The sequence below is a fragment of the Ahaetulla prasina genome, chromosome 5 (genome assembly GCF_028640845.1).
Source record: "Ahaetulla prasina isolate Xishuangbanna chromosome 5, ASM2864084v1, whole genome shotgun sequence".
NCBI classification, from domain to species: domain Eukaryota; kingdom Metazoa; phylum Chordata; class Lepidosauria; order Squamata; family Colubridae; genus Ahaetulla; species Ahaetulla prasina.
In genome coordinates, this window is record NC_080543.1 from 30,905,859 (window position 1) to 30,918,184 (window position 12,326).

At 32.2% G+C, this 12,326-nt stretch overlaps 1 protein-coding gene across 3 annotated transcripts in view; it reads left to right on the forward strand.

Moving 5' to 3' along the window:
- The window catches only part of NBEA (neurobeachin), a 417,781-nt gene that overhangs the window by 109,381 nt on the left and 296,074 nt on the right, over window positions 1–12,326 (forward strand). For 2 of the 3 annotated variants that reach the window (XM_058184768.1, XM_058184769.1), the window contains exons 26-29: window positions 2,494–2,624; window positions 4,041–4,148; window positions 7,749–7,917; window positions 11,484–11,579. In XM_058184768.1, coding sequence (XP_058040751.1) covers window positions 2,494–2,624; window positions 4,041–4,148; window positions 7,749–7,917; window positions 11,484–11,579 — 504 coding nt within the window. The remainder of the gene's footprint in view (window positions 1–2,493; window positions 2,625–4,040; window positions 4,149–7,748; window positions 7,918–11,483; window positions 11,580–12,326) is intronic. The other variant, XM_058184770.1, reaches the window with a different exon arrangement.

Sequence of the window (12,326 nt, forward strand, 5' to 3'; positions counted from 1 at the left end):
TGTAACACAAAAGCATATGTTCCTAAATCCTCCAGAAAGAAAGAAAAAGCATAATGAAAAAGACATAAGGATTATTAAGGGAATTTTAATTAAAACATGAAGGTTCTATTTGGGAGGGACCCATTGTTCATCACCTTAATAAAAGTGTAATTTGGATGATTTCTTCTTTAAAAAAATTCTATGTCTGTGTAATGGGCCACTACCTAGAGTTGAATTTGGAAGTAAAATTAGATTGTTTTAAGGCTCAATTTTTATTTATTCTTATTGTTTTTAAAACAATAACAGAAAAAGGAAAAAAGAACAAAACACAAAGGTAATCATGGATAATATAAGTACATTATAATGAAAAAAGAAAGCATAAAAAATATTTTAAAAATGGGAAAAAACAACAGAATAAACAAAAGAAAGCAAAGTATAATGTATCATTATAACAGTAAACAGTTATATAATTAAAATAGTTTCAATTCTGCATATGCTTGCCTAATATAAATATTATGCTTTTAAGGTTTGCCTTAATGATAACCATAATAAATTAATTAAATTTAACACAAAGGTAAAACACTTTCATTAAAAAATATTGTAGGCAAGACACTGGGAATTATGTTACCTTCAGTTCAGGCAACCCAAAAGACAAAACTAAATAAGTTGAAAGTTAAATTGTTTTCTCAAATAAGTGAAATAGACTTACATAAAAATAACCTGAAGTTCAGAAATATACCTGAAGATTTGAGGAAAGACAATTTAGAAAGAGAAATGAAAAGCTTAATCAAAACTTGATTTGGATATAGAAGAAAGTTAAGAAATTCAAGAAATTAACAAATTTATTTAAATTTATAAATTTTTCATGTTATAGACACTCCATTTTTTCCGTCTCCCTCAGGCCACAAAACAGCTACATTCCAACAAGTTTGTATTACCTTTTTAAATACACATCTTTTAAAGACATGTTCATTTTCTTTAGATGTGTGATTTTGTTAATTGAAATGGGAAGTTAATCCTATTAATAACAGTTGAGGAATATTTTAATTTGACTTGAAATAGAAGCCATTGGGTCCAATTTTTGGATTTCTGTTTCTTCTTAGTCTTTAATCCCTTGTTTTATCGTAGAGAATGAGGATTTTTATTGACATCATTAGTACAGAAACTTTCCCCTCTGGATGAGTGCAGTAGTTCTCTTGTATCTGAACAGATGACAGAAATCAATTGTTTTGATTTTTTGGGGGTATATTTTTATATTCAACTGAAGGTGCAACTGATAGAATGTCATCTGTATTCCCAGTTTCAACCTCTGCCAACATTTCTTGGCTATGAGAGTAAGGCAAGTTTGTTTTTGAAAATTCAAAAGCTTGAAACTTTATTTGTTCTAATAAACATAGTACCTTTAAGGAATTTGTAATTCATTTTATTGAAGTGTTCTCAACCTCAATCATCACTTTATGTATATCAGATTCCCTGCTAGTTAGATGATAGCCATTGCTCTAACCAGGCGTTTCTCCCACTCTTTATGTGTCAGAGGGCTTCAGTCAAATGGCTATGGCTGCCAATGTGACTTTTTTGACCCATACATATATAGTTCTAGCTCTGGTGCCTCTTTATGCCTCTTATGGTCTTTAAAGATTGTGTTACCTAATTTGGAGTAAAATGCTAAGTAACACCATGACATTTTCATTCCATTTCTTACTAAAAATAAAACAAATAGATGCATTAGGTATCCATTATATCTTATATATGGTATATAACATTAACAGCTCTCTTCCAAAACAAAAAAGAACTTGAACCTTCTTTTCCCCTTCACTCTTTTTTTCACATAGCATCATTCACTATGGTTCTCAGGTGGCAAAATAATTATACCCCTTGAAAATATTCAGTTCTCACATATTGGTCTCAAAATCACAAACAGAAGTATAATTGCTACAATGTGTTTTTATTAATTTGCCAAAAATTAAGCCTTCACCTATTGTATGTTAAAGATACGACATTGCTACATAACCTCTACTGTCACTAATTTGTCATTTACCTGCTTTGTATAGTGCATTTCCTTACATGTTAAAATGCATTTTTTCTGCTCTTCGTTTTTTTTATTATTTTTTGAAACATCTTAGTCATACCTTAACTGCTTATTCTTCTTTCATATGAAATTCATGGCCTTCATTAAGATAATTTACATATTTGTCATAAATTTCTTACCCCTTCCTTCTTATTTTAAATTAAATATACTTATTATGTATATAATGTAATTTCTCCTGTTACTGTTAAATATTCACCAATAGCAAATACATATAAATACACAAGATAAATACAGAAGATTAAGAAACACATCTAATACTAATCTTAATTTATCTATTCCTAAATACATCCAAGCATAACAATCCTATATACTACAGTAATTCATTTTGATAGAATTTGCATTTTGATTTATTTATTTCATTGCTATTTTAGTGGCTTTATTAATGCATAGTAGTTGTAATTAATTGCATATTTTTTATTACTTAGTATGTTGTGTTGCTGTGAGAAACTGTTTGGAATGTCGACAAAGACAAAGAGAGAAAATAAACAAATCTTCACTAATCTGCAGTAAAACACAAGAGACTCTTCAGGGCATAAGTGCAACTACTACTACCAAGGTAAAATATTTTCTTCTAATATATAACAGTCCATTAAAAGTGAATAGGAAAAGAAAAAAACCTATATTAGACAGGAATAACTTCACAGTTTGATAATTCCAAAATTATTTTCTTACATATTTCATAATCTTGAGACAGGATTTGGATTTATTATGAACAGTTGCATTTATTATTAGTATTCTTTACCCCTTCAGACAAGAAGATCTAAGGGGTTACAAAACTATCAGTGGTAGTATTGATGAAACAAACGTCTATTTGTTGTGTATAGTTATATTATAAACAATTCCAGATCAGTTATAGCAGTTACGTATTTGTTTGTTTGTTTATTCAAATTCTAGCCACCCAACTCTAATGAAATCTAGGCATCTTAAAAAAAAGCAAAAAATTTGTAAAAACAGTTAAATCATAAAACCATACACTCTGGACTAAAATGATCTTAAAAGTGACACAAATCGAACCAGTCTTCCCCCAAATACAGTAATACATTAATCCCAGGCTTGGGCCAAAGCCAGGTTTTCAAAGCTTTCTGGAACCCACTGTACATTTCTGTGTGGAATGCTGTTCGAAAGCTGCCTTGTCCTGCAAGGTTACAACATTTCGTAAGGGAAGTGCACTCTCTCTACAGGAACATACTGGGTAGGCAGAAGTGATTTAAGACAATTGGTCCCTCATAAGACCTAATGTGTCTTATATATTCTATGTACCTTCAGGTTTTTACAAGCTATCTGAATGTACTAATGAGTACATGTGTTTCTGCAGAAGGGAGATCCAGCAAACAATGCTTGCTTCTGAGTCTGTCCTACTGTGGTTTTTGGGGAATAATGAGTCTCTATAGCAGGGGTAAAATTCAAATTTTATCCCTACTGATTCTATGGACGTTGCTTGGTGGGCATGGCAGGGGAAGGATTTTGCAAAATATCTATTCCCACCCCTCTCTGGGGCCAGCCAGAGCCAGTTCTCCAAACTATTCAAAATTTCTGCTATCTGTTCTCCAGAATCTGTTAGAACCTGCTGGATTTCACCCCTGCTCTATAGGTGTATCTAAGGTAGGCAGTCACTCAGCTTCCCAGGCCCAATGCTATGAAGTTTTAATAAGTTATTATTTGTACCTTAAATTGCATTCATAAACGTGGGCAACCAGTATAACAATCATAGTATTCCTGTTGGATGACAATATTGGGACATTCTCAATACAGTACATGAGCATATAGGAGCCAATTGAAACAGAAACCGATTGCACAGTATTGGTTTTAGCACTGTTCTAGTAACAATAAAGTGCACTGGAGTGCCAAATTTTAAAACTACAACCAGCTTCATATGCTAACTTTAAAATCAATAAAATGCAAATTACTTGTTTTGTGATAGCTTCAAGAGCTAAGACTAATTTGCTAAACTATGCAATTATTGCATTTTTAGACTCCATTGGAAAATGTTCCTGGTAACCTATCCCCAATTAAAGATCCAGATAGGCTTCTTCAAGATGTTGATATTAATCGACTGCGAGCAGTTGTATTTCGTGATGTGGTAAGTATTATTATACTGCAGCTTTTTAAAAAAAGTATTTAAAATCTGTGCTTTGTGTATTTATAATGAACAGGTTCTTGTATATTTATGTTTGCCCAGTGTAGGAATTCATTTTTTCAGCTTAAAGGTTTGTGCCCATTATGATGATCCTTTGCAATAGCTTTGATGTATTTCTGTCCAATCCTTTCCTCACTGGTTAATTAATGTAATCTTATGAATGACTTTTGCTTCATTGAAAATGGGTAAGCTGGAGAAATTCAGTATTGAAGCTCAAGATGCATCGTTTGGAGCAGGTAGAATTTCTAAGTTTGGATTTACCTTAGTTGATAATCTGATTCCAACCATATTGGAACATACATACTTAATTTAGTTTTTGTTGGACAGATCATTGTAATTTACAGACGGATTTAATATTATCTTGTTGCCAAGAACAGATCACTGGTAATACCTAACCTTTTTAAGGATCAAAGGCCAATTAAGCCACTGATGGATTAGGTGGATTCCTGATTACTTTGCAAGATTTACTAATCAACCAAGATAGTCAGCCTTTGAAATCAAAACAGAATACAACCAGTTGAAATTACTACACTATTTTTTGGCTGCAACAACACTCCTTAATTTTCTGCAATAGTGGGAAATAGGAATAGTGGGAAATAGTTAGGAACATTTGTGACAAATAGCTTGCCTTCTAGAATTCGTGGGTGCTGAATTGCTGGAGGTTTTCAAGAAAATATTGGACAACCATTTGTCTAAGATGGTATGAGGACTCCTGCTTTTGCCAGGGGGCTGGACTAGAAATCCTTCATGGTCCCTCCTAACTCTACAAATCTATGAAATAGTAGAGAAGGATGGGAGAAGTCTCTTTAAATGACTATTCAGTGACAAAGTTTTTTTTTAAATCATTTAAAATCTTTAGTATTGTGTTAGCACACTTGGCCAGCAGAACCTTTTCAAACAGGACATTTCAGATGGAGAAAAACTTTCTGAGTTTCTACTAAATCAATTTTCAAAAACTTCCCTATAAAATTGAATACATACATATACTTTAGTATAAAATAAAGTCATGCCTATGACAACTGCTTACAACTATTTCAGTTGGTGGCTTTTAATTTTCTAATCTGCTATTTGAATTTAATGATATATCAATAGTAAAAAATTTTTTAATTTAGCTTTGGTAGGTGTGCCGGCCTATATCTTTTTCTGGAGGTTGTATATGTCATAGGTAATTTACCTATATTCATGTTGGGCTGCTATAATGCTTTGCACGAGGATGTCTCTGAAAAGCATTTGGGAATTACAAATAGTTGCCTGTTAACTGTATCATTCTAGATTTGCATCTCCATTGCTATTAAGTTTCTCTCTTGATGCAGTTTAACGTTCTGGTATGAATAGTGAAGGTTGATATATATATATATCCTTATATTTTCAGAAATACGATAAATCGAATAGCCTTTTAATTACAATGCCCAAAGCACAAAGAAAGGTGAAGTTCCTCTCCCTTTAAGCATATCCTTACAGCTAAGCCTCTTTTAATCTTACATATCTAAAATAATTTAATGTTTTCAGTGCTTTCAATTTTTTAAAAATTAATAGAAAGCTCTTCTATTATTTCTCAATTTTTTTCTACTTATATACTTATTTTTTCTACTTATTTAGAATTTTAGTATATAATTTTAAATTTAGAGATAGATAGATCCTCCAGATGATCAGTGAAAGCCAGACTAATATTGATGAAGATATGTGATGTTTAGATGCATTGAAGAAATTTATTTATTTATTTATTTGCTACCCATCTTGTATCCAAAAACTCTAGGCTGCTTACAACATAAAAACATTGAAAAACATTAAAATTACTTTTTCTTCCGGTTGACGTCATGGTGAGATCAGACATGAGGAAGGCTTCTCCATGTTCCTGTGCCGAATCCTTCCCATTGGTGGGCTCCCAAGAGGAGCCAAAGCCTCCCTATAGGAGAGGCAAAGCAAAGAGGGGTGCCCTGTGTGGTCGCGGAGAGTCACAACTCTCCTGCCTGACCCGGGGTTTTTCTTTTCCTCTCAGCCACAACGAGGAGAAGAGGCAGCCTAAACATGGCTGCCACAAAGCTGGGGCAGCCAAGTAACACATAAGACTGGTGCTGGAGCGGAGTTAGTGAACAGTGATTGGAAAAAATACCTTTTTATTCATTGTAAAAAACACAGCAGATAAAGTCATGGATACAAGGTGGCAAAGAAGGGAATTGAATGTGCAGGATATGCGGGGTGGGGGTGGGGTTGAATTTTAATTAGTCAACCATCTAAGAATGTATATATGACTCATCCTTAAACAGAATCAGATTTGGACCATTCCTATTTTAAGATTATTTGGATTGGAAATTGACCTGTATATTCATATAACTAAGAACCAGTTAGGTATCTTAGAAAGTGGAATATCATAAGTTCTAAAACCAGCTTGGAGATGTTGGGCAAATCACAAGCTCTCAGCTTTTGGAAGATTATATATAGCCCAAAGTACTGACAAATTTTTTTCCTAGTATTCCGAACAAAATAATTGTAATCCAAGTTTACAAAAATGGGATTTGAATTAACATCAACCTCATGATTCTTGAGAAGGGTCATCTATAGTTCTCTGCTTTCCCTCACTAATAATTAGCATTGATCTCAGTGGTAGTTTTAAAGCGTTTGGAATTAATCTAACTTTTTCTGCATTGCTCTATAACACAGTGCTATTTGAGTCAAGTTTCCCAGATGTATATATATTATTACTTAAACCACATTTTATTTTCCTATAGAATATTCTGCATTGGCCAGATGTGATAGAACATACAAGGAATTTGTCTCCATGATAAATTATAAATAATAAGATACAATCATAAATCATAAGACATAAGACATAGCCAGCAAATGATAGCCATAATATACCAAGAAGAGTGGGTAGTAGGAAAGGTGAGAAGGATAATAGTAGTACATCAACATGGCTTTATTACAGTAGTTATACACTGCCCAGCATGAATTTTCACAGCCTTCCTATTTTGCCTTTGCAAACATGTACAGACAAAGTGCAAATGCAACAAAATCTTATTGCCCCATTGAATAAAAAAGCAAAGTAGTGAGGAAAGGCCAAACTGAGTAGCATGATTCCTGTTTTCTCTGCACCAGCATGAGTAACTATTAAAAATATTTTATGGCCTCCTTCTAAGTCGTTCAGCCTTGTCTCACTTCCCCTCTGAGAGAAATCACAAACTGGTTTGAGAATCTCTAGTTAAGTACATGATATATTTGATGTATTTGATTTTATTTACAACTTTGTGGTAGTTCTCATATGTAGCTGTCTGAACTTCCTCTAAGACAATAATGTATGAAGACTAAGTCATACCCTTCTTTGACAGGCTATACATTCATCTTGGGAAGGTGAAATAAATGTTCATATATTCAAATGCCAGTCAAGGGAATGTTTAAATAATTGTCATACAGTAGCTTATTCGTTTCTGTTTAATTTTAGTAATTTGCTCCATAGCATTGATTAAGAGAGGAAATGATAACTTTGTTATGTATTTTCGTAGTATTTTATTTTGTGTGCTCGTATGTTTTTCTTTTCTTCAACAGGATGATAGCAAACAGGCACAATTTTTAGCTTTGGCTGTGGTCTACTTCATTTCTGTTTTAATGGTCTCCAAATATCGGGATATTCTTGAACCACAACGAGAAACTGCAAGGTCTGGAAGCCAGGCAGGTAGAAATATCAGGCAAGAAATAAATTCACCAACAAGTACAGGTACTGCTGTTTTTCAGTTAATGCTGAGGAACTGTTGGGATACTTGATGTTTGAATGTTTAAACTGAAGAATAAAGAATGCCTATTAACCTTTGAAAATATTTCTTGTTTTTCCACTATTTTAACACAGGATGGACTTAGGGACTAACTCTGACTAAAGTTTTATTGGCAGCAAAACGAGACTTTCTTCCAAAGCATATAATTAACTGCAGGACAGAAGCTAATTACTTTTCCATTTTTTTCCATAAAATCATTTTTTTTATGTTCATCATGTGATTTGAATTCAAATCATAAGTTATATAATTCCATTACTTCGTGATACTTTAGCAGCTGATATTTTTACACCATAATAATCAGGGGTGAAATCTAAAATTTTCCTTACTGGTTCTGTGGGTGTGGCTTAATTGGTGGGTGTGGTGTGGTGGTCAGGTGACATGGTGGGAGTGGCTTAGTAGTCAGGTGACCGGGTGGGCATGACCAATAATAATAAATAATAAAAATAATAAACAAAGTACACAAAACAATAAGAGGTACCAAAAAACAACTTTCACACTTTACACACACACAACACAACACAACTGATGCACACACAATGTAAAAGCAGCTGCACTTCACCCAAAATGGCCCCTGCAACAAGCAGGAACCTCACAGAGGCACAAAAAGCTCAAAAATCAACTTTCACACTTTTTCCACACAAAATGCCACATACAGCTTTGTGAGATTTTGTGTGTTTGTGTAGTTAGAGTGAAATCTCACAAAGCTGCACAAATATTTTATTTTATTTTATTATTTTATTTTTATTTTTAGATAAAAGCAGCTAAATATAAAACTTCCTTAACTTTAAATTGCTATGTCTAAAAAAAAATTAAAACTCCTAAAAAAACCCAATTAACTATTTTTTTTAAAGCTCCCCACCAAAAAAACCCCAGTTACTTACCAAATTGAAGGCACAAGGCAGGCAGATTGAGTTGCTCACTGATTGGATTGATTGCAGGCAGGCAGATTGAGTTGCTAACTGATGCAATTGATTGCAGCAGCCGAAGCAAGGCAGGAAAAGTGAGCAAGCCGGAAAGAAGCAGCAAGCTGGCAAGTGGGGACCGGGCGATTGGGTGAGCATGGGCGGGGGGGGCAGGGTTTTTTGCTACCGGTTCTCTGAACCACCTGCCGCCATCGCTACTGGATCGCCTGATCCCGTCCGAACCAGGAGCATTTCACCCTGATAATAAAACAAATAAATGAATAAAAATGACCCTATATTTTGCTTGCACAAAATCTCAGATTTAATTTTTACCTTTTTCACTTATCAACATCTCTAAGAAGAAAGAATCCATGTCATGGCAAACTAGAGCAAATAATTCTACTTGGATATGATGTCATTTGAATATTAACAATAACACAACTGTTGATGCATTATGATACATGTGGATGAGGAGAGAGGGATAGATATATTAATAAAATAAAAGTATACTGGTCTATTTTTACCTATAAGCATCTAGCTTGTAAAGACTCCCACTGTTTGAAAGGTAGCATTTGCCATTTGGCAGCTGACTTCCATTACTCCATGTTGCCAATGCAGGAATCATTAGAAATTATCATTTAATTAATGAAAGGAAATAAAAATACATTTTGCCTAGATAAAAATGTAATTATCCACAAAAGGGGGAAATAATTATATTTAGCCAGAACTGAAGTTTATACAAACATTTGGAACATTCAGATAAATTTTAAATACCGTACATGGCATGAAGGCATTTATTATTTATTAACAAAAATGGAATTAAATTTACTTATTGGAGAACTGCAAAGCTAGCAGAAATTTTGTGACTAGAAAATATGTCTAACTACTAACTATCTTTGTTAGTAAGATACTTATTTGGTAATTCTAGTATAATAGTAGTATTTCTAGAAACCTGCTTTTAGTACTCTAGTTGACTAGTTATTCAGCTTTTATGAACATGATTTAGGTGCTGTTTGTTCCGAGAGAGCTGGATTGAAACCAGCTTTTACCCTGGGTCATACTGTAAAGTCATAAAACTTCCTTTTCTCTGATGTACGTTCCTTTGGGAAGACAATATCTTAATATGCGTGTGAATTCTTACCTGTGAAACCTCTTTCTTCAGAAGCAGAAATGCTTTGGATGAGACTCTTTAAAGATTCTTTAATTGGAATATTATATTTATATTGTAAGCATTGGAAAGAGAGCCAAAATTGATGACAAATCTTTCCTTTTATTTTGGCATCCCTCCATCTTTCTCATCTTTCTCCTTCTTTATAGACTTAATATTTTTGTAAATAGCTCTCTTGAACACGTCTTTTTCAGGATTGACTATTTGCAAATGGTGCAATAAGTATATTCTAATGAAATGAAATACAGTGAGCATTCTAATATTAGTTTGGATCAGTTTCCATTTGTTTAAATGTAAACATAATTTAAAAAGAGAAATCTTATCAGAGTCCAGTTCTTGAAATATTTAATCTTTTTGTTAAAACTACTTACGGTATATAATGAGGATAGTTATATATCTTTTACAATATAATCTTATGTATGTTTATTCATGTGTCTTCTTTTCAAGTATGTAGTAATAGAATTGATGCCAAAAGAATAGAGAAATTAAGCACAATGACTTCATTTCATATACCCCTGAAAAGTGGTTTGTTTAAGGCTACTGAATCTTTCAAGATTTCAGTATCATTAAGGCAAAGATTTGAAAATCAAATCTGTAGCAGTATATATGTTTTTTAAACTTAGATCTTGGGGTTTTTTAAATACCTTATTGAGACATTGATTATCATATTACATGATAAAATTGATTCATTTTAGTAACAGGTCTGTTACTAAAATAAGATAACATTACCATCAGTTCACCTAATTAAAAAAAATGTTTTGGACTTAAATTCTTGGCAAATTTTGATAGGATTAAAAAAATAAAATAAACACATTTGTGTGAGAATCATATTTTAAATGTATATATACATTTATACATATATACATATATTTTTTGTACATATGTATCATATATATATATGATTTTGAACTTATTTTCAGACATATTTTAATTACTAAACATCATGTTGTTTCTATTACATTATGAACTATTTTTATTTTGGAATAAAATTACTGATTTCCATAGTTTATACATTAGAGTACATGATATATTTCCTTCATTCAAATCATGATTAAGTAATTAACTATCCCTGCATTAATTTTTTGAAAATAATAAAATTATATTGGTTATTTTTTAAGGGATTTGCCTTAGAATTCAGCTATCTTGTGGCTGTGCTATAGATAATGTATTTTTCTGTTTGTATGTTGTTTCATACGTAAAACTATTCCAACTGTTTCTATCGTATTTATGTATACCTGTGTGTATACCTGTCTTTCCATAAATGTTTTTTCTCTGTATGCTGTGTTATTTGCAAGTATCTTATTTTTCTAGATTTCTCCCTGATAAATTATTAATGCCTTGTTTGCATGTTTCAATAACACTTCTGACATGGATCCTCAGTGGACCAAACTACCGGCAATAAGTAGCTGGCTCACAATTGACTCCATGATTTTCTTCACAGTTGTGGTTATACCATCTATCCCACACCCAAGTTTGAACCATGGATTCCTTGCCAAGTTAATACCTGAACAGAGCTTTACCCACTCATTTTATAAAGGTAATTTTAACATAAGCTCCTATTCTTTGCCATATTTATTTCATATTATATATTTCAATGACTTAATTATAATACAAAGTCTTAATCAAGAAGATGATTTTTTGGGTTACATATAAATCAGAGTTTTCTGGCAATAATACTACAAACATTCTCCATCTTGTTTATTAATAGTATTATAGGAGGGTTACAATTTTTAAATTTTAACAGTATTAAATATATATATATATATATATATATATATATATATATATATATATATATATATATATATATATATATATATATATATATATATATATATATATATATAGGTCTTTGGTTGTTCGAAGCACGAAGCTGAAGCCTGAAGATGACGAATGAGACTTCGTCGAAACGTCGCCAAGACACTTCCAATTTTACACGGGAGAAAACCCGAACAACCAAAGACCTATATACAAACACCCGTGAAAACCTCAGAAAACATATATATATATATATATATATTAAATATGCTTCAACCCTTTAAAAGAATACTGTTATATAAGGAAGTTATACAGATCTATATCCCTGAAATAGTTTGTTGCGTTTTATAAATTCTTTATTTCTTTTGATTTAGAAAGTTGTCTTTTTCTATATAGCTTCCAATTATTTTTACATTCAGTAGGCAGACAATATGATTATAGATACCACTGAGAACACTTGTTTCCCTCTGTTTTATTCTATTATAGCAAAAAAATGATGCACAACTTTTTTACTTTTTTTCCTCCA